This window comes from Malus domestica, chromosome 13 (assembly GCF_042453785.1).
Source record: "Malus domestica chromosome 13, GDT2T_hap1".
Taxonomy (NCBI): domain Eukaryota; kingdom Viridiplantae; phylum Streptophyta; class Magnoliopsida; order Rosales; family Rosaceae; genus Malus; species Malus domestica.
Window position 1 is genome coordinate 974530 of NC_091673.1, and position 26832 is coordinate 1001361.

At 37.0% G+C, this 26832-nt stretch overlaps 2 protein-coding genes across 2 annotated transcripts; one reads left to right on the forward strand and one right to left on the reverse strand.

Moving 5' to 3' along the window:
- Positions 1-1196: 1196 nt before the first annotated feature.
- On the forward strand, positions 1197-4752 carry LOC103423839 (anthranilate synthase beta subunit 1, chloroplastic-like). Its single transcript, XM_029091812.2, has 8 exons — positions 1197-1418; positions 1507-1664; positions 2184-2254; positions 2399-2436; positions 2542-2652; positions 2785-2884; positions 3522-3657; positions 4430-4752. Exons 1-8 carry the CDS (start codon positions 1301-1303, stop codon positions 4532-4534), a joined length of 837 nt encoding a protein of 278 aa, XP_028947645.1. The 5' UTR covers positions 1197-1300; the 3' UTR covers positions 4535-4752.
- A 10528-nt stretch (positions 4753-15280) lies between these two features.
- On the reverse strand, positions 15281-18110 carry LOC103451515 (probable xyloglucan endotransglucosylase/hydrolase protein 28). The gene is made up of 4 exons (XM_008390921.4): positions 17567-18110; positions 17304-17404; positions 16575-16783; positions 15281-16112 (listed from the first exon to the last, which is right to left on the reverse strand). The coding sequence occupies exons 1-4, from the start codon at positions 17757-17759 to the stop codon at positions 15605-15607; spliced, it is 1011 nt and encodes a 336-aa protein (XP_008389143.2). The 5' UTR covers positions 17760-18110; the 3' UTR covers positions 15281-15604.
- Between the last annotated feature and the right edge of the window lie 8722 nt (positions 18111-26832).

Consider the following 26832-nt stretch of genomic DNA (forward strand, 5'->3'; position numbering starts at 1 on the left):
GTTGGTACGACCGGCGAGAGTTCTTTTTCGTTTGCATCATGATCAACAATGTCGTTTTCATTTTATTGTACACTACATGCATGATATACGCAACAAATATGTCATACATGGGAATATATTTCGTTAGGTGATACTTTCACACATCAATTTTATTTGCTACACTCTTTCAATTTCCGATCATATGATAGAATGAATTGAAGAAAATAAATAAATAAAAATTAACAAATATGTGTAAGAGATAAAAAAAAATGTGTGAATAACATCACTCTATTTTGCATTGTATATATACGTGATCGTTTAAATTTGTGACACTGATCAGTTAATTATGCTATTTTAATAAGTATATTGGTGTGGGTTGTCTTATGGGGTACAACTTACAAGGTCTTTTCTTATTTTTGCTCCATCTTGCTTAAAGGGTTAAAGGGAGATGATAAATCCAGTTGTTTGCAATGGCTAACTGGCTCATCTTTTTAAAAGATTATTCATGTTTTATTTGATCATCACTCCATTCAAACTCCTTTAAGTTTTGACAACTCATCTTTGTATCAACAGAAGTTGAATCGAATAAAATTGCAATTATAATCATTGTCGAAAGAAAAATAACTAAATTCAAAATTGTAGTATAGTTATATGAATATCGGACTCGAATCTTGTTATAGTAAACTAGGAAATAAAAAAACGCAACATTATGGGTATCATTATGGAAGGCAAAAATAAAAAATCAGAAACATAATAATAACAAAAAATTGTCAATTAGTACTACGGTCTAGTTATATTTCTCTTCACTTATAAGTGAGAGGTAGGTTCGATTCTCGCCAAAAACGAATTTGAACCACATTATTGCTAGCCCATTATAGCCTACTCCTCTTTCTTAAGGTAGATAATATCGTTTGATAAAAAAAAATAATGATGAAAAATTTATGCCACTTAGTACTACGGTCTAGTGGTATTCCTCTTCACGAGAGGTCTTAGATTCGATTATCATCAAAGATAAATTTGAATCACATATTGGTAACTCATTATGAGGCTAAATTTACCTCTCTTCTTTAATATAAATAATATCGTTTTTTCTATAAAAAAAATGAAAAAATTATAAAGTAAAGGAAAAATAAAATCAAAGAAAGCAATATCATTAATCAAGAAAATCCCATTTTCCTTATCATACGCTAAAAATATGGTAAAAATATTTTGGACATCAGACCGGCAGATCCCTATTACTTTTGTCTAAATATAAAAACGCTAAAAAATTACCGGCGAGGCATCTCTCTCTCCCCCCCTCTCTCTCTCCCTCTCTCTATCAATGGCGGCCACAGTGACCTCTCAGTCCTCAATCATACAGTCAAAACCCGCTTTCTCTTCAAAAACCCTGCAAAACCCTCGTCCTGCCTCCGTTGCCGTGCCCTCCACCTCCCTCTCACGTACCTCTCTCAAACACACACCCGCTTTCTCTCTCACTCTCATGTCAGCTATCTCAAATTGACACAAAGATGTGATTTTTGGGTGCAGGACTGCGATTTGGTGTGAAATTGGCAAATGGGTTCGCCGTAAAAGCTTCAGTGGCCGTCGCTGAAACGAATTCGAAGCCCCCTGTTGCCGAAAAGAGGACCAACAATCCCATCATTGTCATTGACAATTATGATAGCTTTACCTACAATCTCTGCCAGGTTACCAATTTGATTAATTTTCTCATCGAAGTTTCTTCTTTTCATGAACAACGATGAATTTAAATTTCCCCCTTTTTTTTTCTTCCACTTTGCTAGTTAGTTTGCACAGAATGTTTGTTTTCTCTTCTGTATTCATGGAGACTGCCCTTTTCGAACAGAGGAGGTTTGAGCTTCTAGAGCCAAAACTTCAATATAACTGTTACAAAAACCATGCATTGTTACTCTTTTAGCTTTGTGACTGCTGCACTAGAGAGAAGATATGAAAATGAGACACCTTGATTTTCTCTTTTTAGTAGAGTGCAACGAGATTTTGTATGACCATTCATGGAATGCTCCCCGAAACATGCGTTTGACTTGAATTCATGTGCTTTAAGTTCTCTGGATTTTTTAGAAGCCCTCTTCCAGGGTCAGGTGGGAGTTCCTGAAACAGTTCGACACGAGTCTATCTGTCCTTTTATTTATTGATGGTTCTTGCAAATCAAGAAGACATTGTACTAAGACCTTTCTTTTGATGCGAAGTATATGGGAGAGTTAGGATGTCTCTTTGAAGTGTATCGGAACGATGAACTAAGTGTTGATGAACTGAAAAGGTAAGTATCTGTACTTAACCTATTAATCATTGTTTTCTGATCCACAAGAGCAATGTATTGGGTGGCGAAGCAATTATGATAAAAACATATATTCTTTGCAATGAATCTGACTTAACTAACTGGTTCTTGTTTCCATTCTTACAGGAAAAATCCCAGAGGAGTGTTAATCTCTCCAGGGCCAGGTTAGTTCTGGACCTTTTGGTGATGTTTCATCTATAGGTAGTGGTTTGGGAAAGGAAGCAGGTACTGATTCGTAAATCTTGACACATAGTATTTCCTTATTGTAGGCACTCCCCAAGATTCTGGAATATCATTGCAAACTGTTTTGGAGTTAGGGCCCATTGTACCCTTATTTGGTGTATGTATGGGTTTGCAGTGCATCGGGGAGGCTTTTGGAGGTAAATATTCTTACATATGATAAAGTCTTTTTAAATCTTTATATTTGGTTTAGCAGTTGACTATTCTATTGTATCTTTTCATTGTACCCTTATTTATTGCGGGGCTTTATCATAATCCACATGGTGTTGCAGGGAAAATTGTTCGTTCTCCTTTTGGCGTCATGCATGGGAAGAGCTCTCCCGTATATTATAACGAGAAGGAGGAAGATAGCTTGTTTTCAGGATTGTCAAAGTATGAATTTCTCTGTCCTTTTGTGATCCCTATTTCTGTTTTTGTCTTCCTAGTTTAAATTTTACCCTAGCTGTCAGCAAATATTAAAAATCCTATTTATTATTTAAACCGTTTCCAAACATTATTCACATTTTACATTTGTTTTCTTTTTTAACGTTATGAATGATTGCAGTACCTTGTTGTAAACTGCTATTTGTACCTTTCTTGATTGTTTGTTAACTATAGTTCCTTGTGCCTTTTGTCTAAAGCAGGCTTTAATGTTGATCAAATGCATTTTATTATCAGTCATTTCTAGAACAGCAATGTTGTGTAAGCTTAGTAGCAAATTCTAAGTTGTATTTAAAATTTCTTGATTATATATGTAAACCTTACTATAAATCGTACTACTTTAGCCAGATATTGTTGGAAAGTAACATCTCGGGGCTGGCGTGTGGTTGACAGTAGCATATTGGGGGTTGGATTAGTTGCTAAAGGAAATGTTTCATTCAGTGTTTGAGGTTTCTCCTGTTGTTTGCAACGTAATGAAATGATAAACTAGTATGAGAAAACCTTGCTTAGGTTACCTTTTAAACTTTCAACCATCCTGTGCATTAATGGGATCTCAAATAACAACTAAACTTTCTTTTTGTCTTTTCAGCCCTTTCACTGCTGGCAGATATCACAGTCTTGTAATCGATAAGGACAGTTTTCCTGGTGAAGAACTTGAGATTACAGCATGGACAGAGGATGGACTGATAATGGCTGCTCGTCACAAGAAATACAGGCATCTTCAAGTAAGAAACGGTTTCCGTGGACTTTTTTTATTTTTTTCAAAACTATTATGGAGTGGGAGAATGTTGTGCTGCTTAGGTAATATAAATCATAAGTTGCTTTGCATACAGAAAATGCACTTTCCTGCACAAGTTGTGTACCATATAAAGAAGAGTCATAAGATTTTGACAGGCAGTTTCCATGCGGTTCATTTCTGATCCTAGGATTCCTTTATTAGGTTACGGAGAGATTTAATGACAATGCTTTGCGTTGAAAATTCGTAGCTTTAAAAGTAATTTTGGCACTTATTGAACTTGAGGCAGGGAGTAGATAGGTAGTAGGTACTGTTGGAGAGGAGCCCTGTGGAGATTATGTTTGCTATTTTTTTGTGGGCAATAGATGATTTGGCCAATTAGTAGATCAGTCATGGGGTTAAATATAATATATGAAAAAGGGTCGCGGAATGTTTGAAGTAGCATAGACTCAGAAGTTATCGCACGCTAAAAATACCAAGCTGGAAGAAATATTCTTTGTTCAGTTGTTCCATGATATAAAATTGTTAATCATGTAACATAAAAGTTGATGAAGTTGCGTCGATTCAGTTAGCTGATGTTCTTCGTTTCCTTGACATGCATTGCCATGCGATACATCCACGAAACAGAAAAACTGCAACGATGTAGCGTTGGATTGCAGTTGTTTCGCCTCAAACAAACTAATTTTAATCTCATTAGATCTTAAATTGTTGAATCTGACTTCTATGCCTTCTTTCTAACCAAATGTATGTGAAATTTGCAGGGGGTTCAGTTCCATCCTGAAAGTATCATAACTTCCGAAGGGAAGACAATTGTGCGTAACTTTATTAAGTCGATAGAGAAAAAAGAGTCTGAATCTGAGAATTAGAGGCTTGACTGATCTGCAGATTCTGCACAATGTTATGTGACATGGTGATAAATATAAATATCATTATCGTCAAACTCATCGCATCTACTCGCTTTCAAATAATAGACAACAAAAATTGAAAACCAAATGTATTATTAGTCAAGTGTATTAGTATAATTCTGAGTTTCTTGAACTTGGATCTTGCTCGTATATCTTAATGGATTATGTTGAACATGTTATCTTCACGGTTTTTTTAAATGGTGATCCGATAACGATCCGATTCGTTAACGGTTTGTGTTAGTGTTGGATTAATGAGTTAAGAAATTGTCTCTATTGTCTAAACGTTGCAAACGGGTATGTTTGTGTCATTTACGTGTGATACCCGTTATCTTAATGGGTTTTTAACGATTGACCTAGTAACGACCCAATTTGTTAACATGTATTTAATAGGTGATCCGATAATGACCTGACTTGTTAATGAGTTGCCTCAAAACTTGTTATTTTTGTGTCATTTTATATCGAGTTAACTTGTTGTGCAAGAAATTGTCAAGCCTAATTAATAGCGTTTAGTTTAATCTGTCAACCAAACGGGTCCTAGGATCTCATTAAGCCGAAGATTTATCCTTTTTTTTTTATAATCTGGTAACCAAACAGGCCGTAACATTATGTAAAATGGCAAAGGCAACAACCCAAAAGCAAGCAGAATGGTTTATGCCAAGGACATGCAATAAAAGTCCAAAAAGTTGTAAAAACAGCAATCTGCTTCTTGTAATTGAATGAGGATCATCTCCAGATTCTCTTTGTGATGATCTTGAGGATCCTCAAATCATGTCCGTTCATCGTACATCGTGCGGTCATAAATTATTTTAAATATTTTTATTTAAAATTAAATATGAACAGTACCTGACGAAAACTTACATACGATGTTCGATGAACAGACACAATTTAAGGATCCCGGGGATCCTCACAAAGAGGATCCGAAGATCCTCACAAAGAGAGGATTCTCATTCCTTGTAATTGTCGAAAGTTGTTTTAAGATTCAAAAACTTAAAGCCAGCCTACTCCCATTTATTAGAAAACCAACCCTAGCACCATCACAACCTAATTCTTTTGTTTTTTGATTCGAGCGATTTTCATATCTAATTTAAACTGCTAAGAGGGAGACTTGAATGAACTTGGGTGTAGAAACGAGGCACACTGCATTAGCCTATTTGGCTACATCCAAGTTTGTCACAACCTAATTCTTATACATAATTTGTTAGTAATTATGTTGTGTTTTCTTATATATCGTTATGTTATTTCTTGTATTCGTTTTGCAAGGTTTTGATTTCCTGTCCCTCTCAATTTACTTTTTTTCCTTTCATCTAATACATTTTGGGCTAGCAGAGGTGTTTGGAAGGTTGAGGAGTTTTCTATCAAGGGCTAGCTTTCTATCAACGGATTGGTCTGATTTTGTCATCATGTATATTGCTTGGACTTGTACAAAATTGCATGAACTATAGGGGTATTAAGCTAATGAGTCATACAATGAAGCTCTGGGAGAGAGTCATTGAGCATAGATTGAGGCAAGAGACACGGGTTTCGGACAACCAATTCGGGTTCATGCCAGGGCGCTCTACCATGGAGGCAATCTATCTCTTACGAAGATTGATGGAAAGATATAGAGATGGGAAAAAGGATTTACACATGGTCTTTATAGATTTGGAAAAAGCGTATGATAGGGTCCCAAGAGACATTCTTTGGAGGATTTTAGAGAAGAAAGGAGTACGAGTAGCATATATCCAAGCTATACAGGATATGTATGAAGGAGCAAAGACTGCCGTAAGAACTCATGAAGGACAAACCGAAAGCTTTCCCATAACTGTAGGATTACATCAAGGCTCATCCTTAAGTCCTTACCTCTTTGCGTTGGTAATGGATGAGTTAACAGGACATATTCAAGATGATATTCCTTGGTGTATGCTTTTCGCAGACGATATAGTGTTGATAGATGAAACTCAAGAAGGGGTAAATGCAAAGCTTAACCTTTGGAGAGAAGTGTTGGAATCTAAAGGTCTTCGCCTAAGCCGATCAAAGACAGAATATATGGAGTGCAAGTTCAGTGCAAATGGAGGCCAAAACGAGTTAGGGGTGAGGATCGGAGATCAAGAAATACCAAAGAGCGACCGTTTTCGTTACCTAGGATCTATCTTGCAAAAGAACGGAGAATTAGATGGAGATCTCAACCATAGAATACAAGCTGGATGGATGAAGTGGAAGAGTGCATCCGGCGTGTTGTGTGACCGTCGTATGCCACTGAAGCTCAAGGGAAAATTTTATAGGACGGCAATAAGGCCGGCGATGCTGTATGGCACAGAATGTTGGGCGGTGAAGCATCAACACGTACACAAAATGGGTGTAGCGGAGATGAGGATGCTTCGTTGGATGTGTGGGCACACGAGAAAGGATAAGATTAGGAATGAGGATATCCGGGGTAAAGTAGGAGTAGCCGAAATTGAAGGAAAGATGAGAGAAAATCGGTTACGGTGGTTTGGACATGTGCAAAGAAGGCCTACTGACGCTCCGATTAGAATATGCGACTATGGGACAGAGGTTCAGGGCCGAAGGGGTAGAGGAAGACCCAGGAAAACTTTGAGAGAGACCCTAAGAAAAGACTTAGAGTACTTGGATCTAACGGAGGACATGACACAGGACAGAACACAATGGCGTTCTAAGATTCATATAGCCGATCCCACTCAGTGACTTGGATTTTCCAAGTCTCCAACCGAGAAGTTGTCCTCGTTCGGGAAATTAAGGGAACACTACCTCAACCTACATGCTCCACTCACAAAGCTCCAACATACAAGCTTCAACAAAAGAAAATTCAAAGAACTTAGCGAAAAAGGCTTTGGTGATTTAACACAATACGTTGAAATGAAGGAAAGCTTATTTATTGATATCTTGATAAATTACAAATATGTACATATACTTGAGTCAAAATAAACAAACAAGAGGGAGCCTTCACAAAGGTTGCTTAGGAGAAGTCTCGGCAGTCGGTAGAGCCCCAGAAAGAGAAGGCACCGGAGGGGGATCATTCGGAGCCTCAGTACTGGACAGAACCCTAGAAGGAGGAGGCATCAGAGGTTGATCATTTGGAGCTTCATTACGCGGTACAGCCCCAGAAGACGAAGGCAATAAATGCCTTTGGAACAAACCCACAAATCTCTGATGATCAAGTAAAACCTGACCATCAGATTCCTTCATCTGGTCAAGCTTCCTCTTCATGTTTGTAGCATAGTCATGTGCGAGCCGGTGCAACTGTTTATTCTCATGCTTGAGCCCTCTAATCTCCTGTTTGAGACTCATCACTTCAGCCGCCAATGATTCAACTTGGCGGGTTCGAGCAAATAGGCGTTGTGCCATATTAGACACAGAACCTGCACACTGAACACTAAGAGCCAGAGAATCCTTAACAGCCAACTCATCAGACCGTTTGGAAAGTAGTCTGTTATCTTTGGGAGTGAGAAGGTTCCTGGCCACTACCGCAGCGGTCATATCATTCTTCATCACGGAATCCCCAACGGTAAGAGGACCAGTAGGGGAGACGAAGGATGGGCGCCATATGTTGTCTGGAGAAGGCGGGGCTGCCTCTTCAACAAGGTTCAAGTCAAAACGACGGTCGGAGGGGCCAGACATTTTCAAAGGTGTAGAAGAGAGAAGAGGTCGGACAAATCAAGTTCTTAGAAGTGCAAGAATGGAGCTTCTACAGGTGGATATTCAAGTGTGCTTTGGAACTTAATGTTAGCCTCTATAAAAATCTGCACTCGACGAAGCTTCAGAAATCGAAGAGGCGTTTGCTTTCTCAAAAGCTGGGCTGCTCAGAGACCACGAGGGTCGATCTCAGAAATCGAAGAGGCGTTTGCTTTCTCAAAAGCTGGGCTGCTCAAAGACCACGAAGGCCGATCTCAGAAATCGAAGAGGTTTGCTTTCTCAAAAGCTGGGCTGCTCAGAGACCACGAGGGCCGATCTCAGAAATCGAAGAGGTTTGCTTTCTCAAAAGCTGGGCTGCTCAGAGACCACGAGGGCCGATCTCAGAAATCGAAGAGGTTTGCTTTCTCAAAAGCTGGGCTGCTCAGAGACCACGAGGGTCGATCTCAGAAATCGAAGAGGCACCTACTTTTCCAGCCTTGTCAGCACCTGTCACACGCACACTCAGCTTTGCGGAAATTATGGGCATTCTGTCGAAGATTTCTGGCGAAGTAGAAAGCACATGAATCGTACTGTTCAATCACCCACTTCCCACACGCAACAGTAGCTCATGGGTACCACATATAACTTTGCCAAAGTTCTCTGACAAAGTTGAGACTACTTTTCCAGCCTTGTCAGCACCTGTCACACGCACACTCAGCTTTGCGGAAATTATGGGCATTCTGTCGAAGATTTCTGGCGAAGTAGAAAGCACATGAATCGTACTGTTCAATCACCCACTTCCCACACGCAACAGTAGCTCATGGGTACCACATATAACTTTGCCAAAGTTCTCTGACAAAGTCGAGACACGTGAAGCTTGCAACTCTCACTACATCGCTCTGACCAAGAAGGGTAAAAGAATAGCAAAGAAACAACACTAACAAAGTTTAGACACATAAATTTTGACGGCCTAGCTACCATATTATTACCCACAAGGGTAAAGGAACAGTACCACTGCTGGATAATTGGAAAGTCCCGGTGTGTCAACCTCTGTGCTTCATGGCAAGGTAGACTAGCAAACATGCCCAACCTTTACTCACATTCGAGAAAACACTCCCAACAAGATTGCTTGCCCCAAAATCGAAGAGGCATCGCCCTCCGAATCTCGAGAGCCAGACTCCCAACATGATTACTTTCTCAAAAATCGAATAGAGGGTAAAGGAACAGTACCACTGCTGGATAATTTGAAAGTCCCTGTGTGTCATCCTCTGTGCTTCGTGGCAAGGTAGACTAGCAAACATGCCCAACCTTTACTCACATTCGAGAAAACACCCCCAACAAGATTGCTTGCTCCAAAATCGAAGAGGCACCGTCCTCCGAATCTCGAGAGCCAGACTCCTAACATGATTACTTTCTCAAAAATCGAAGAGAGGGTAAAGGAACAGTACCACTGTTGGATAATTGGAAAGTCCCTGTGTGTCAACCTATGTGCTTCGTGGCAAGGTAGACTAGCAAACATGCCCAACCTTTACTCATATTCGAGAAAACACTCCCAACTCCCAACATGATTACTTTCTCAAAAATCGAAGACACCGCTCTCCGAATCTCGAGAGCCAGACCCCCAGCATGATTGCTTTCTCAAAAATCGAAGACACCGCTCTCCGAATCTCGAGAGCCAGACCCCCAGCATGATTGCTTTCTCAAAAATCGAAGAGGCATCGTTCTCCGAATCTCGAGAGCCAGATCCCCGACAGGATTGCTTGTTCGAAAACCGAAGAGGCACCACTTTCCCAACTTCAAGAGCCGGATCTCCTTGGATAAAGCTTGTCTGTAATCTCCACACGCAACATCAGCTTTCCAGATACCATAGACCACTTTTTCAAAGTGCTCTGACAGAGTTAAAACTTGTGAAGCTGGCAGCTCCCACTACCGTGCTATGACCAAGCAGGGTAAAGGAATAGTATTATTACTTGATGTTAGGGAGACTCCTATATATGGCGACCTCCATCCCCAACGGACAGGCAGACCTGCAAAAATGCTCAACCCTTCCTCTTATCTGAGAGGGCACTCCCAACGAAGCCTTTCAAAATATTCAGCTTTCTTTCCCCCCGATAATACCTCTGTAAACAAGCTATACTAGAGCAAGAATATCTCATATCATCAGGGTTAAAAGCAAGAGTATCCCATATCATGCTTTTTCCCTGTCTTTTCCTTTGGCCTTGTTCTTACCTGCAAGACAAGGAGAAAGCGAGCAATCAGTCAGCACTTGGAATCAAGCTTCCAGCCAGGAACTGACTGCCTGGAACCCCTTACCCTGGCATTGCTCTCGAGTACTCATCTTCAACATCTTATGCTTCCAAGGAAGATACCGCATCTGCCTGAGGATAGGGCAAGTGAGAAGGATACAAGGAAGCATGTGGAGACAAGCGTAACAGCACACGTGCCGATATATCCACTACTCTGTCAAAAGCAAAAGTATCCCATATCAGCAGGGTCGAACGTACTCTAGATTTGATGGACTTGTTTTGACCCTCAAATTCTTCAGTCGGCCTTATACTTTGGAGGAAACCAGAAAACCCTCCAGCCCAGTTCAAGAATAAGCCTGTGGAAAGTTACTTCTTCAAAAGCAAAAGTATCCCATATCATCTCTTCTCATTTTTCTTCTCTTTATCCTTCATGCTGCCTGCAAGATAGGGAGAATGTGAACAATCAGCCGGAGCTCTGATTGCTTACCTTGTCTGTTACCTCTTTCAGCAGATCCCCTAGCTCGGCGACTTGGGGGACTCCTACTACATGGTTTGTATCGCGCTTGACCAAGCCTGAAACTACAAGTAAGCTTCAAGTGACATTGATACATTACCTTGTGCATCTCCACCAGTTACAGATACCACCCCTGGATGGAGGAAGAGTACTTCCAGAGAAGATTCCACATCTACCTATGAGACAGATAAGGAAAGTCAAGCCGATACCACACTCCGGGACTTAGAAGTTTCGTGGTTACGAGATCATTCTCCCACAATATTTCCTAATGTCATTTGTACTAAATCATTCACTTGTACTCCCTAAAGGAGAGCTTGAACCTATGTACTTGTGTAAACCCTTCACAATTAATGAGAACTCCTCTATTCCGTGGACGTAGCCAATCTGGGTGAATCACGTACATCTTGTGTTTGCTTTCCTATCTCTATCCATTTATATACTTATCCACACTAATGACCGGAGCAATCTAGCGAAGATCACAAAAAGTTACCGTTTTCGCTACCTAGGATCTATCTTGCAAGAGAACGAAGAATTAGATGGAGATCTCAACCATAGAATACAAGCTGGATGGATGAAGTGTAAGAGTGTATCCGGCGTGTTGTGTGATCGTCGTAGGCCACTGAAGCTCAAGGGAAAATTTTATAGGACGGCAATAAGGCCAACGATGTTGTATGGCACAGAATGTTGGGCGGTGAAGCATCAACATGTACACAAAATGGGTGTAGCGGAGATGAGGATGCTTCGTGGGATGTATGGGCACACGAGAAAGGATAAGATTGGGAATGAGGTTATCCAAGGTAAAGTAGGAATAGCCAAAATTGAAGGAAATATGAGAGAAAATCGGTTCCGGTGGTTTGGACATGTGCAAAGAAGGCCTACTGACGCTCCGGTTCGAAAATGTGACTACGGGACAGAAGTTCAGGGCCGAAGGGGTAGAGGAAGACCTAGGAAAACTTTGGAAGAGACCCTAAGAAAAGACTTGATTACTTGGATCTAACGGAGGACATGACACAAAACCGAGCGCAATGGCGTTCTAGGATTCATATAGCCGACCCCACTTAGTGGGAAAAGGCTTTGTTGTTGTTGTTGTTGTATATTGCTTGGACTTCTTCGTCTTTTTGGTCTAATTGCAGCTTATTTTTATGTTTATCTCGTTTAACATTTGTAATATTTTCTTCTATCAATGAAGTTCATGTTTGATAAAAAAAAAAAGAAAATCAAGGACTAGCTTTGCAAATGGAGGGTACTTGCTTTACGTGGTGTGCAGTTACGCTCGCCTAATCTTTTTATTACCTCGCCTAGTATGGTTAAAAAATCTGCATTAAGACATTTTGACCTACCAAATCTAAGAACAGCTAGTAATCACCAATATAAAAGTGTAACTTTACTGCTTTTGGTTGAAGATATAGCCATATATATATATATATATATAATTAAACCAATATTATAAAATAAAGTTTGGTATAAGATTCCTTAATTTTATGGTTATTGTATTAGGGTTGGTGAATAATGCTGCAGACAAGATTAGCTGTCAGATGGATTTTATCGTTCTGCAGATGTCAAAGCGATTCGCGACAATAAGGTTCTAACCTCGTATTTGTTTTCTAATTACGACCTTAATATTTATTTAGTTTGGCAAAAACATGCACCAAACTCACCCATAGTGGTCGGTTCTGAATGTTTTTGTTTTTGTTACACAAGAATCTTGACCATTTTATTAATCTAACTTATATTTTTCTGCGGATGTTAAAGTAGTAACTTGTTGTGAAGAAATTAATAAATAATCAAGGGACATAAAAGAGGATTACAGGTCGGAATTTACCATCGCAAAAAGGAAACTGAATTTGCATGAAGCTTATTCCTACTGTAATTTCTTCTGTCTGCGATAAGTCTGTTCAATTGAACTATTTAAAAAAAATATAAAAAAAATCAGCCGGTGGCTTCGCAATGACAATTCATCATCTTGGGGCAGAGAAAACTCACAGAGACATTTCAGTTTCCCTTTAACCACTATCGTGTGATTCACCAATACCAATAATCAACAAAATACATATACCATGTAGATATGTTTTGTTTGCAACAGTGATTAACAATATCGATGACACATCAGTACTTGCTTATTTGTAAAAAACAAAACGGACGTCTATTTCATAGTTGTACTATTTAATTATATATTTGTAACCGTTTGTTTGGCACTTGTTCACTCTGTTTAAGCATGCCATCATGTTTTTTTACCCTTTTCATCTTCCCTTCCGTTAGACCATCTCCAATGGTGGCTTATAACCTAAATTTTTCCCTTTTTCCCCCCCAAATCCACTCCAACCCAAAACCTAAACCAAACCTAAAGCCTAAAACTTAAAATGAAGGTAAATATAGGTCACAAATTTAGCCCACAAAAGCTGCTGGGACCCATGGATGAGAGTGAAAAGTGGACCTTGTCCTGTAGCCAACGGCTACTTTTCTTCATCGGGTGGTGGTGGTAATTGGACCGTTAGTTAATCCAACGGTCCACATTCAATTTTATTATATTTTATATTTATATATTTATTGGATCCAACGGCTTAAATAGAATATAATCAAATCTAACGGTAAAAAAAAAATCTAACGGTCCAAATTTAAATCCAAGGGCAAGAATAATCTTAAAATTTATCGGAATTTAAATATTTTTTTCCAACGGCTAGAATAATTTTTTTTTTTTAAGTTTATATGGTTTATCATGATTTTCATGTATTGATTTAGTGATTTTTCAAAATTTATCGGAATTTAAATATTTTTAGGTTAAAATGTTCATAAAATTAATTTATGATAGTCTACATAATTTTTTTTTTAAGTTAATTTAAAAAAAATAGCCTTAATTCATTTTTTGATAATCTGGGGCTAAAATTTTAGACCAAAAGGGTTGGAGTAGAAAATCTGTTTCTGGGCTAAAACTTAAATTTTATGGGCTAAATATTTTTAGATTTTAGGTCAGGATTGGAGATGGTCTTAGAGACCAACAAAAATCAAGTGGATAAGAGGACCGCAAAGCTGCAAAACCTCAGTTTTTATGTCAGCAAGGGTTAGTAACTTAGTTACCACTTACCCAATGAGCCTCATGCCAAACCAATTTTCTACAGCTCATTTATCATCTATAGTAGTCCAAAGGATTTCCAGGAAAACACATTCCATTAGAAATTCAAATTATTTTTCACCTCAAGAAAAAAAATTTAAAAAGAAAGAACAAAAGTGGTTTATTAATGACGGAAAACGTTCAATAGCGTTGTCTGACTGAGGTAGTTTTAGCACTGAATGTGACAACCCGTCTTTAATTTTATGATTTTATTAATTTTAAAAGAGTGAATTGACGAAAATGCTTCTTGAGACGAGATTGCTAACTTGGTTAAGCAAGTGGACAATTAGGCCGTTTAGCGTTAGTTTATTTATTTATTGTTTGGGCTTGACCCAAAGTTAATACACACAGATCTTCGGAGTACGTGACCCGACGAGTACGTAGGTGGTTATCTCCGAGGATATAATTCTCATTCTACTTTACTTATGTTTTGACATCACGTGTGAAATAGGTTCATTATCGCCCATAAGCACACTCTTTTATTTAGGCATTTTTAGGTTTTAATTTATTAACATTTTCCAAATCACTACACTTATGGCTCTGTCACCCTCTTGATATTGGCTAGCACAGCTCGATTCGAAATCCAGGTAGATATTTCAGATCGGGGTATGTCATTGAATAAGTAACATGTGGAGTCGGATGAGATCAAAACATAAGAGATTCTACATTTTCTTGTGAAATTAACTTGCAAATGACGAGGTCAGACACTCGTCCTATTTTTCTCTATAAAGTCAGTTTTTTTGGGGTCAATTTTTGCCAGGGCCACCATGTGTAGGCTAGCAGGTTTTGTTTCCTCGTGTTTACTTGGTTTTACCTTTACCTCTCCCCCTTCCAAGTCACGGACCCAGCTTTGAAGCCTTGAAAAATCCAACCTACCTGCAGCACTGTGAAGGTAAAGAACAACATGCTGAACCCATTTTACAGCTCTTGTCACATCCTACTGACCTTGGATTCCAATTCACCATTGACAGACTACCATCCATCCGTTTACTCAGCAGCTATGACTTTTGAAGATAAAACGACAGTGGCCCAAATTTTTTGACATTAATAAAAAGTTAAAAATTAAATTAATTTAAAAAAAAAATGAAAATCCTACCAGCAATGCACCGGTGCAGTGGACGGCTGAATTGTAACTGCCACAATCTAGCCACACAAACTCTGGCGCATCTCATACACCGGTTAACCGTAGAAATGTACACAACAAATAGAAAAACCATGCCTACTACATATTACAGAAACTTCCATATGCTCAAATATTTATTGAACCCATGAGGGTGTCAAAAGTGCAGAGAAAATCTCAATTCGTAAAGCCAAAAGAAAAGCATGAATGGAAACCTGGGAAGGAAGCATTCTAAAAGTTGTACAAACTATACACAAACCACCCCCCACCAAAACACCCTGTAAAACTCTATCCACCCTCAATAAATCTATGCTTCTCAGCTCTCACTATACACCGAAGAACTGACCCAGCGCGGATATATATCGACCAAATGCCAATGGAGTGACCGTAGTGCTCATTCATATCAGAATCCATACGTTGCTTGCAGCCCTCATCAGACAGAAGTTGCCTCTTCTGTCTGGCTTCCTCTGCTCCGGTGGTGATGCTTTCCATGGCGGCGCCTCCCTTTCCCGAATGTGACGGGGTCAAACACACGCAGTCTTTCAGCTTCTTGGGGACTGATCACACACTCTGATGGAGGAGACTTGTATCGGATTCTGTCGTAGCAGTAGGAGTATGTCATGTGCTTCTTCCTTAAACCCTCCATCTTTGTTCTTTGGAGGCGGGTGACACCAGTAGGGACTGATTCTGAATTTTGGGTGTTTTCGCACTTCTTTGATAATTGTTCGATTGGATCGACCGCACAGCCGTGTAGAACAAGGTCGGAGAACTCAGCCAAATAGGGAGAGTACTTGTAATTCACTCGGTATTTGCCACCATTGGTAGCCCAATCAGATCCATCCCATATTGTGGCATACAATGACATTGGCTTAGCAGGGAAGTCACCACCCATCGATTCTGTTTTCTTGAACTCTCTAATGGGAACATTGTCAACATAAAAGCTGCAAGTAATTGACATTGGAAACAAATACGCCGATCAAAATCTGAATTACAGAACTCATAAAAAATGAGGTGAACAATAAAAGGCGAGAAATCGCTACGAACAAAATTTTTGCTTGAATTACAAAAATTATATTTTCATCCAGTTTCCCTAAAATGAAAACGTGCACCAAAAAATTCCATCCTTTTCTTTTCTACTTTTCTCACAAACCAACCACAGCTGGTTTTGACGAAACAAGAGGCGGTATTAAAACAACGAAAAGAACAAGTTATGTGCCGTATTTTCCTAAAAGGAGAAACCCCGCCTCTGCATTTTCCCTACACAGTAAAACTCCAGACTTCAAAGAACATGACATTATTGGTGACAATTTGGAAAAATATGCCACAAAAAGTTGATATGCTAACACATAGATTTAGAATATACTAATCCAAATATAGAGTGGAGAGTTTTGATTGACGCTCACATGATCTGAGAGTCAGTCCAGAGAATGCTGTACTGATGGTAATCGTCGGACGGATCAAACCAGAGATTGTATCTCTCTTCCCTGCCGGTGTTGGTGCTTCCGTTGCCGTAAATATTGGTCTGAACCCTCCATTCTTTGCCCCGTATATTCCCCAAGAACTCGAAATCAATTTCATCATGGTGCTTCGGAAACATGTCACCATTTGACATCTGTTAACATTAAACAGATTAGAACCTGTATTCCTATTCGTTTAACAGCTTAATGAGAAAATAAAAAGGAAAACACCAGCATACATCAGTGTCGAATATTTAGTCATCCGATTGATATCGAAAATTGTTCGTTTAATAGGACCGAAATCTTGAACACAATAAATGAAAGAAAATACTCATCTGGGTGTGAACTTCAGGTCACAAAATGGACATTTAAAAATGTAAAAAGTAATGCAGCCTATCTGGGTTATCTCAGAAGGTTGAGAAAACAAGTTTTTAATTGGATATTGGTAGAATTAGATCCACAACATTTTCTGGGCTCCACACCACCAAATTTGAAACAAAAACTGTTCAGATTTATCAGCTAACCATAAAGCTTGAATCTTTACTGAACTGTTAAATTGAGAAGTAAAAATCTGGGTCATATTATTTTGTACAACGTAAGATACAAACAAACAACAAACAAAGAGGGAAACAAAATTAAAAACCTTAATCAGATAGAAAAACAGGATTAACTCACATAAAACGCAACAACAACTCCAGCGGTGTAATCAGCAGGCAGCTTAATGGAAGCACTGAAAAACCCATGCTGGTAGAGGTCCTGAGAAACAAATCCAGACCCTGCAAACAGACATAGCCACCAAAAACAAAACAAAGACAACAACTTCAAGGTAAAAAAAAACTCACGAAACGTCGCCACCTCAAAAACCCAGAAACCAAAAAATCAAAACACTTTCACATGAGTCTCGAGACAGAAACCCAAAAGGGAAACAGATTACAGACCTGTCCGTTCGTCTAGTGAGAGATGGACGGATTTCCCATCTCTAAGGATCATCAAATTGTCATCCCCAAAAAGCTTGGTGTACCCTTCATCGAAGGGTATGATTGGTAAATTTCCAGAGGGTGCAGAAGCAACAACTCCAAGAACAAGCACTTGGCAGGCACACAGAAACAATCCCAGATGAAAAAACCCCATCTTTTCACCTAAAAAATAAATGGTTTTTCTTTCTTTCTTTGTTTTGAGTTTTTTTTATTTGTTTTCAGAATTCAGAGTGTATATATAAGAAGGTGAAGAACTAGAAGAGAGCAAGAGCAGAGAGAGAGGTAGAGAGAGGTAGAGAGAGAAAGAGAGAAGCTTGTAAGAATATCTCTATCTCTCAACAGCAATGGGGAGAGAGAGAGAGAGAGAGAGCCGAAAAGGCTAATGGGGGAATGAAGGAAGACAAGGCCAAGGGAAAGTCATTTTATTGCCGAGTGTCAGTGGAAGCTATTGAGCTGTTTTCCGTTCATATGCACATCGCTCCACGCCCTTCTTTTCGTTTCTTTCTTTTTTATTTCACCAAATATTTTATTACCTTTATATTTAAAGAAAATTAATAAAAATAATTTGAAAATTTTAAGTTTTAACGATAAGGATAAAATAAAGGGTAAAGTTAATATTATCAGAATTGACTTTTTAGTGTAAAAATGTGATTTTTTGTTAAAGTGAACAATACCATAAGTTTTTCATTAAAGTTTCTTTATATTTATATAGTAATTTCTTTTAAAAAAATCTGAAAATGTCATGAATTTATATACTTTTTAAAATTTATTATATAAAATAAAATTTTAAGCGATTTGTCGTATTAATTTTTCAAAATTTGTTGTAATGCAATCTCTTTAATTAAGGGGCAATATAATTATCCTTAATGAAGGGGATTTTTTTCGAAATTGTTCAATTTAGATTGAGTAATCAAATTTGCATTGCGTACAATACAAATTATGAGTTCTTTTTTTTTTCTTTTTTTTTTAAATAAATGAATGGATAGTTGCGTATTTTTTGTCATTAAGATATGCAATCACAAAATTATAGGTTCCGACTAGGTATTCGGCTCAAATAGATACAGTGTTTGTCATATATTTTTAGTCAAACTTGAGTCATTCTATAACCAAGCAAAACAAAATATCGTTATACAAACGACTAACTGGTAATACAACGAATGAAATGGATGATCCGTCTTGTTACCAATCAAACACCACATAAGCAACATACGTATGAATGAACTACTTAATCAACCGTATCAATATTATAATGATTCTTCAAATTATATGGAATATATCATAAGAATTTATAACATAGTATGGATGTTGTATGCTGCAGGGGTTGGTGAATGTTTTAAATGAAATTATAATTACGCGTTTACTAGTTTGGCAAAGAATGGATCTAATGCTCATAAATACATTCCAAACAGTATTACATAGAACTCCTGTATTAGAGAGTTTGTCAACAATGTGATCAATATATGTTTGGACTGAACACATGACTTGTCGTCATGCTTCACAATAAGACATGCTAAGCATGCGGTTTACTATTGCATTGAGAAGAACCAAGAACTCATCTAGGACGAATTCTATTGTTCTATTCAACGAGAAGTGCCTCCTACTTTTTCATTAAAAATATCTAAGAACTTGGTGGACCGTTGAAAATGAGTTCTTTGTTCTTTCTCATCTTCACTTTCTTTCTGTTGTCCATACTACTATGGCATTGATATACATAATTATACCTTTCATTTATATAACATCTTAACGTGCTTTGAATTTTAAACTGACATCACAATTTAGATATATGCTTAAGTCGTCAGTAACACGCATTAACTAATTCTTAATTCCATTATTCCTTATACAGTGATTTCGAACACTTTATCCCTCCTTCAAGACTTTGAAATAGAGTACCCATAGCTTGAATGTTAATCTTTGAAGAAGTCTACATTCTTCAAAGAGGTATAAAGTGCTCAAATAATAATTGCATTAAAAGTAAAAATATAAAATAAAAATAGACAGAATTGAGAAAGCATGAATCATTACGGGTAAAACAAATTATTATTAAGACTTTTGGGGCAAAAAGAAGTTTACCTTTAAACTCTTTTTATCCTTTTTAAAAACTTAATTAAAAAAGGAAAAGCAGCTCAATCAGGCAACCGCCCAAGGCGCCGTCCCTTTTCACGTTTATTTGTGCAGCTTGCTTTCCTAAACTACCCCCATATTACGCTACGTATTTACGGATTTTCCACAACCAGTATTTAAGATTGAACGATACTTGACTACTCATCTTTGAGTAGCTAAATATTGTCCTTTAAAATTTATTTGATACGGTCAATATTTCCAGAAAAGTATTCAAAAAATTAGAGAACGATAGGGAAATGGGAGGTGAAGTCTAAACTTCACCTTATATCGGAGAAACTAAGTCTAGGCTAAAATCGATATATATTATCAAATGTCAATATTTCTAACACATTTGTTAAATATCGAAAAAACTTTTATATTTCATTCATACCAATGTTTAATAATTCTTAAAGTTTCATTTTAAATCTCATAATTCGATCGTAAGCAACATATATTTATATACAATATATCCGTCAATAAAAATACTGATATTGATATTTTAAACACTAAACACAAGAAGCGGGCTGTGATACCAATCTGGTAATTTAAGTCAAGCATGTAGGCAATTCAATCCAATCTGGGGGAAGCGTCTAATTTCGGCGCGTAGAGGAATTGACACGTGGTCCAAATCACCGGACACCGGCTGAGCGGGCGAATATGCAAATTACTCACTCAATTTATCAAGAAAATTGGTTTTTTTTCTTTTCCAACTTTAGTAAATTCCACTTGGCAAACGGTGCTGCACTGCTGACGTGACACCTTGTCTCACTCACACCTCAAATCCCAAGTAGCCGTTGAGGGGACCCACCCAGAATCCACAAAAAAGAAGCCGAGTTGTGAAGAAATGGATTTGGACCGTAATTCATGGGCCTCCTTAAGGAACCCGCTCCTAACGCCGTTAATCACGGGGTCAATCCCGTCAAAGGAAACTAAAGCACAGTCCCCTGGGGCGTGAGTCCGTGACCCCCCCCTAATCATAAGCTTCCTTAACGTCCGTGTCCGTTGAAAACGGCGTCACCTCCCCTGATTAGGCCCCACATTTCACGCGGAACAGATAACAACATTATGTTAGTTGCTAATTTTGGTTAATTTACAGAATTAATAGAGTAGAATATTAATCAATACAATAATTACGTGAATTCGATTTGAAGTGAATTTGCATATAACCGAAATTGGGTAAAATTCTTATGATAATTACTACAACGGTAGCCATTCAATACTACGGTCTAGTAGTATTCATTCTTATTTATAAGTGAAACATCTTATGTTTGAATCTCGTGAATGGTGAATTCGATACCAAATTAAGTTGTCTATTGTATGATTTAGCCAAACTCTTCCCTCATTCTAATATAAAATATATCATTATACTAAAAATAAAAAATAAAAAAAATAAAAAAACAACAACGGTATAATTGCCACCAAACTAGACTGTGCTAACATACGCCGTTTGCGTGGCATTATACCACGTGGCGCCGTGGCATTTGCCCCGCATGGGAAATAACATATGGGGATCTAGCATATTATGAGAGTTGAGATCATCCCGATGTTGCATGGAGGATGATGATGCTGCCTATGGCAATGGTGTTTGCCATGCATGCACATGTTTGCAAGATCTATAGCCGTCCACTACCCAAGTTCATCAGATCGACGGTTGATGTTTGTCTCGGAGTTGTGAAATATGTTTTTGCCAATCACCATGCAAGTTATGCAACATGTGACTTTTTGTGGATTTCTTATTGGAGAACATGGGACATAGAGCACAACACGTTTTAAGGCTATTTCCAGCAAAAAAGAAAAGAACGTAAAAGTAATATTTGACGCCAAAAGTGGAGATAGGATCTTCGTCTCTTCAACGGACCTTTTTGAGAGGATTTCGATTTTTTTTAATTATGTTCGTTTATCGTACATCTTGATATCATTTTTCCTTAGGTACTGTTTGTGTTCAATTTTAAATAATATAATTTAAAATGATTTATAACCGCACGATATACGATTAAAGGATCTCCGAAATCCTTACAAAGAGAATCCGGCAAGGATCCTATCTCTCAAAAGTGAGTATTGGAATTGTGTAAGTCACCATATTATCAACTCTCAAGTTTAATTTTATTTTATGCATTAGAAAGAGATTTGAGTCAAATAAATACGACTTTGCAAAGTTATATTGATTCCCAGCTCTTTAAGTGTACTAACTTTAGCACCAGAATGCTGAAAATTATTATAGAAGGCATCAGATTACTGAACACGATTATTTTCTTTTATATCTTGGATTCATGTTTTTCAAGGACTTCATTCATAATATTTTTAATACTTTATCCATTTTTGCTAAAAATGTTTTTTTCTTCGATTGTATTGAAAGTGGTTGCAATCGAGATTTCGCTTTTTAAATGAGTTAATTTTAAAAAAAAATCAATGCAAATACGACACCTAAAAATAATGGATAAATAATACCGACCAAAACAAATACACCTAAATATAATTGCTTCTTGGGTTCCTGGGGGGATGTTTGCCTGCGGTCTAAGAAATCGAGCTTTTTCTTTCGTTTCTTCTCTCGCACTCTTTTATATTTAAGATTTTTAATGGTGGGGTGGGGTCCGATCAATAGCTCTCAACCACGTGTACGCGGTCAGGAAAACCGCGACTTTTATTCGCATAGATATTTCCACGTCAGCCATCGAGGAGGAGGAGGAGGAGGAGGAGGACCTGACCTTCTCTGCTTTTGGCTTCTGGTGGGTGGTGGTTCTTTTGTTCCTTCTTCCAGTGGTGGGCGTTGAGCGGTGGATGGTGGGTGGTGGGAGGTGGTTCTTTTGTTCCTTCTTCCCGCGCCGATTTTTGGTTGTCCTTTTCCTTATGTGGCAAACCCTAACATGTACTATATATTCTCTATCGCATTTCAAAACATAAGATACAATCTTTAACAATATTATGTGACTAATATTTTTTTATAGATCTTATCATTTCAGATCATAAGATACAATCTTTAACAAAGAATAATAGCCCAATCATATTCAGATTATTTACAATTATGATCCGTGATGAGATATGTATCAATGTTTCAATTAAAGGTATTACTTTTGAGTGTTATAGATGATGAAAACTTATGTACATATAATATTTTGTAATATATAACATGTTACATGCACTTATTCTTCACGTTTTTTTATACGAAAAACAATATAAAAAATTCAAAATTTTCTTAAAATTATACCAGACAGAGATATATAAATTCTGACGGAACAAATAGAAAGGATACAACAGAAAAATAATTTATGGGTCTGTTTTTATAGCTGTTGGCTGTCCAGAATAAGCTTTAAAATTGAAGGCTTCCACTGTGAAACCATGGTGCATGGAAGAAATAAAACAGATAATTTAGGGAAAATAATCATTACATAAATGGCCGTGTATTTACAAAATCATTTTAGATTCCACCGAACGCAGCATAAAGCCAAAAAATAATAATTATGAACACTCCGGTGCGCACCTCCTCCTCCAACAACTACTGCATCGCATCCTATAAATTTGTATATACAGAAGTATTTGTGGTCAAATATATATATCTGTATGCCCGTTTTATATCATTTATTCCCGACATGTTAAACCTACGAATCCATATTTTTCTTAATAAACGATGTTATCTACATTAAAAGAAGAAGACGGACTTAGCTTCATAATAGGATGGTAATAATATGATTTAAATTCGTCAATTGATGAGAATTGAACTTAAAACCTCTAATTTACAAATAAGAAAAAATATCACTAGACCGTAATATTAAGTAGCTCCACAAATTGAATTCTTAATGCAATCAACCGAGCTCCGATCCCTCACTCCTTTACCCATCTCTTTCTCTCTTTCTATTACGAGTGTCGACAGGTCAGGACTCAAGAGGCTAATTTCCAATGCGTCATTGCTTACATTACAAGAAAAAGATGTAAATCATGACTATTATTTGTCGTGATGAATAAATATATCATCAACCGCTCAAATGGTGTTGTTTGATTTGACAATTTTTTCCTTCCATTTGATGTTCAAAGTTTTGTCAAATTATTGATGTTTGAATTTATAAATCAATTTATACTCACAGTTTTCCTTTAAGTTTTCAGTTTTTTAAATCTCAAAATTTGTTTAGTTAAATTTAATTTTCGTTTAAAAAATAAAAATTAACAACTGAAAACTAAAATAATTACTAAAAGGATCCTTAATTTGTTGTAACAAACGTAGTGGGCACACGCAAATTAAAGCACGAGTGCCGTTGAGTTGAAAAATATGGTTTGGAGATAGAGGGGGAGCGTTGGTGATTGTCTCATCTCACGATTTTGCAGTTAAAGCTAGCCCCATCAAATGAGGAAATTTTGTAGAGTGTCAAGGACAGTCTGATACACAAAGTATCATAATATAAATAGTTATAATTTTTTTTAAGTATCCAATCACTTATATTTTAACATTTTATATATTGGGACGTGTTCTAAGCACACCGTAAAATCTTCTCATTTAACACATTTGCCACTTTCCTTGTTAATCATTTCATATTTGCATGTATATATTTTCATTCATGCGTAACTGACACCTATCCTATGATTGAGCATCTGAACTAAGTTTTTCAAAGTTGGAGTCACCACCACTAATTTATTTTCTTTATGTTTGTTTGTTGGTGGTTAACATAATAAATAAAGGCGTTTTGATTGAGGACGCAATGTACAGTTGCTTTCGTCTTTCAAGCTCATTTCTCATCGATGGAACCTTAATATATATCTCTTAGCAAGATTAATCAAATATCCCAACCACTTTGTTTCGTTGCTTAATCATGTCCATCCATCTTTATATAAATAGCCAGCTAGCTACATGGTCACGGCCTAAACCCTAGCATATGGTAGTTAATTTTAACCTTTTTCTAGACTAGGTCAACATTAATCGATAACGATATCAATGTCTTCAATAAAAATGATGGAAATTTGCTTAAAGACGTGAAAATTTAAATTGAAACTTTAGGGAATGTTAATATATCAGAAGTATCGATGAAATATGTCAATTTTAATCGAAACTTAAGAGTTTATTCAGTATAGAGTGAAGTCTAAGAGCTCGTTTGGATATACTTTTAAAATGACCGAAAGCACTTTTAGAGAAAAAAAATTTGGGTTCCAAAAGCACTTAAATTACTTTCTGCAATAAGCATCAGTTATGTACTTCTTCTAGGAAGCACTTTAAGTGCTTTTTCAATAAGCACCATTGACGAATTGACGAATTGACGAATTGGAGAAAATTTTGGTTCTAAAAATATTTTCTCCAAAAACGATTTCAATTATTTTAAAAACACATCCAAACAAGCTCTAACCCATTTTCATGTCTTCTCTAATTTTTCCGTATTTCCACTCAAATGTAAAAAAAATGAATACACACACACACACACATCACAGCTAGAATTTTAGTTGATATATCATATATAGGAATTTGTCTAAACCATGAGTTATAATTTAATATATCTTCATTAGGAAGTCTTTTTCTTGGACAACTGTAAGAACGAATATTTAGAAACGAAATCAATATCATCCACCACTCAACTTTGGCATGGTTTTTAATTAGTGCACATATGATAGATAGATATATGCGGGCCAAATAGGTGCCTGCCAACTAGTCGATGTATGCATATTAACGAAAGACATTCACAAGAAATACATGCCGCTCATGTTAACTCGATCCATATCCCTTCGTGTTATTGTCATGCATCTAAATTTTTCGCATGATCCCAAAATGTCTACAACATACATGCATCTAAATTTTTCGCATGTTCCCAAAATGTCTACATATATGTTGTCGTTCATCAGGCAAAATAAATCGAAAATCAACTTAAAAGACATAAATTTGACAATGCTTGGAAAACTTTGAACTTTGGTCTGATTTGAGCCCGCGACTCACCATTTCGAAGAGAAGGTTATCACGAGTCAAACATAATGCTTTGCTGTGACATGAGCTTTTTCAACCGAATTCTATCAATTAAAATGTGTAATAGGATTCTAAGTTTTTAGGATATTTTCGAGATTTTGTTATTTGTTTAATTCATTTCTTATTTGAACTCTTACAAAGTTGAGGACTAAAAGACACCATACAAACCTCCTTTAGGGTACTAGGGTTTGTTATCTCCCATATTATCAATCAATAAACTTTGACCCTTTTTCTCTAATGATTTCCGATATCCTCATCCTTTAAGTTTTAATTTGATACTTTTTTTTTGTCGTTGAGTCTCCTTTGCTCTTGCTGCATGAAAGTAGTAATAATATCATAGCCCATCGAGACAATTGATAAATTGGATACAGCTTGATCCTTTTACTTGCTACATCCAAATGATTCACACAAAACTAAATTCTTTTAAAATAGCGTAATTACTAGTTAAGAATCGATATTATATGGTATCAAACATTTACGTGCAACACAAGTTTGTCTATCAGCTCCCTATACCTTCCTGGACTCGATAGTATAATTAATAAACTAATATATTGGTTAAAAAACTAAATTTTCCAGTAAGCAAGCATAATCCAAGAAGATTAAAATAATGCGGATAAAATTTTAAAGAATAAAAGTTCAAATAAAGAAAGTGTTGAAAGCGTGATGGAACTGGAAGGAAGCGAGAGATTTTCAATGTGCTTGTAACGCATGACGGTATATTACGTGTCTTTATACAATTAGAGGGACACTTGAAGAAAAAAAAAAAAACTTTCCTCCACTTATAAAAAGACATATATAGTACCGCCTCATATTCCGATTACATTGAAAAATCTAAGTATCAGTCTCCATCAAGTAGTTATGCTGAGAAACCTAACTCGGAAATTAAAGAAGCTTATCTGACAACCACTAGGACTCCGTGATGATTATTTATCTGTATATTATGAATGTTAATCCCACAAATAGATAATTAAAAATGATTGTCTTGAGTATGCAGTCATGATTAGGAACAATCAAAAACATTTTAATGGCAGGAAATGCTTGCATCAATGATAGCAAATCCATTGTCTTTTTCCCATTCCTCAAATTCATCATCCTTCCTCCATAACCCTAGCTATACAACTAGTCTTTGGTTCATCATAGCTATGAGGGTAGGAATAACTTGTAAAAGTAGAGTCTACATGTATTGGATTGG

What these genes read in the sequence shown, in the direction of transcription:
- LOC103423839 (XM_029091812.2), top strand. Translation starts at nt 1,301, where the DNA reads ATGGCGGCCACAGTGACCTCTCAGTCCTCAATCATACAGTCAAAACCC. An exon ending in TTACCTACAATCTCTGCCAG is followed by an intron (nt 1,665 to 2,183) that starts GTTACCAATTTG and finishes TTTGATGCGAAG; the next exon opens with TATATGGGAGAGTTAGGATG. An exon ending in CATCGGGGAGGCTTTTGGAG is followed by an intron (nt 2,653 to 2,784) that starts GTAAATATTCTT and finishes ATGGTGTTGCAG; the next exon opens with GGAAAATTGTTCGTTCTCCT.
- LOC103451515 (XM_008390921.4), bottom strand. Translation starts at nt 17,759, where the DNA reads ATGGGGTTTTTTCATCTGGGATTGTTTCTGTGTGCCTGCCAAGTGCTT. An exon ending in CTCACTAGACGAACGGACAG is followed by an intron (nt 17,405 to 17,566) that starts GTCTGTAATCTG and finishes GTCTGTTTGCAG; the next exon opens with GGTCTGGATTTGTTTCTCAG. An exon ending in TGGACTGACTCTCAGATCAT is followed by an intron (nt 16,113 to 16,574) that starts GTGAGCGTCAAT and finishes AATTACTTGCAG; the next exon opens with CTTTTATGTTGACAATGTTC.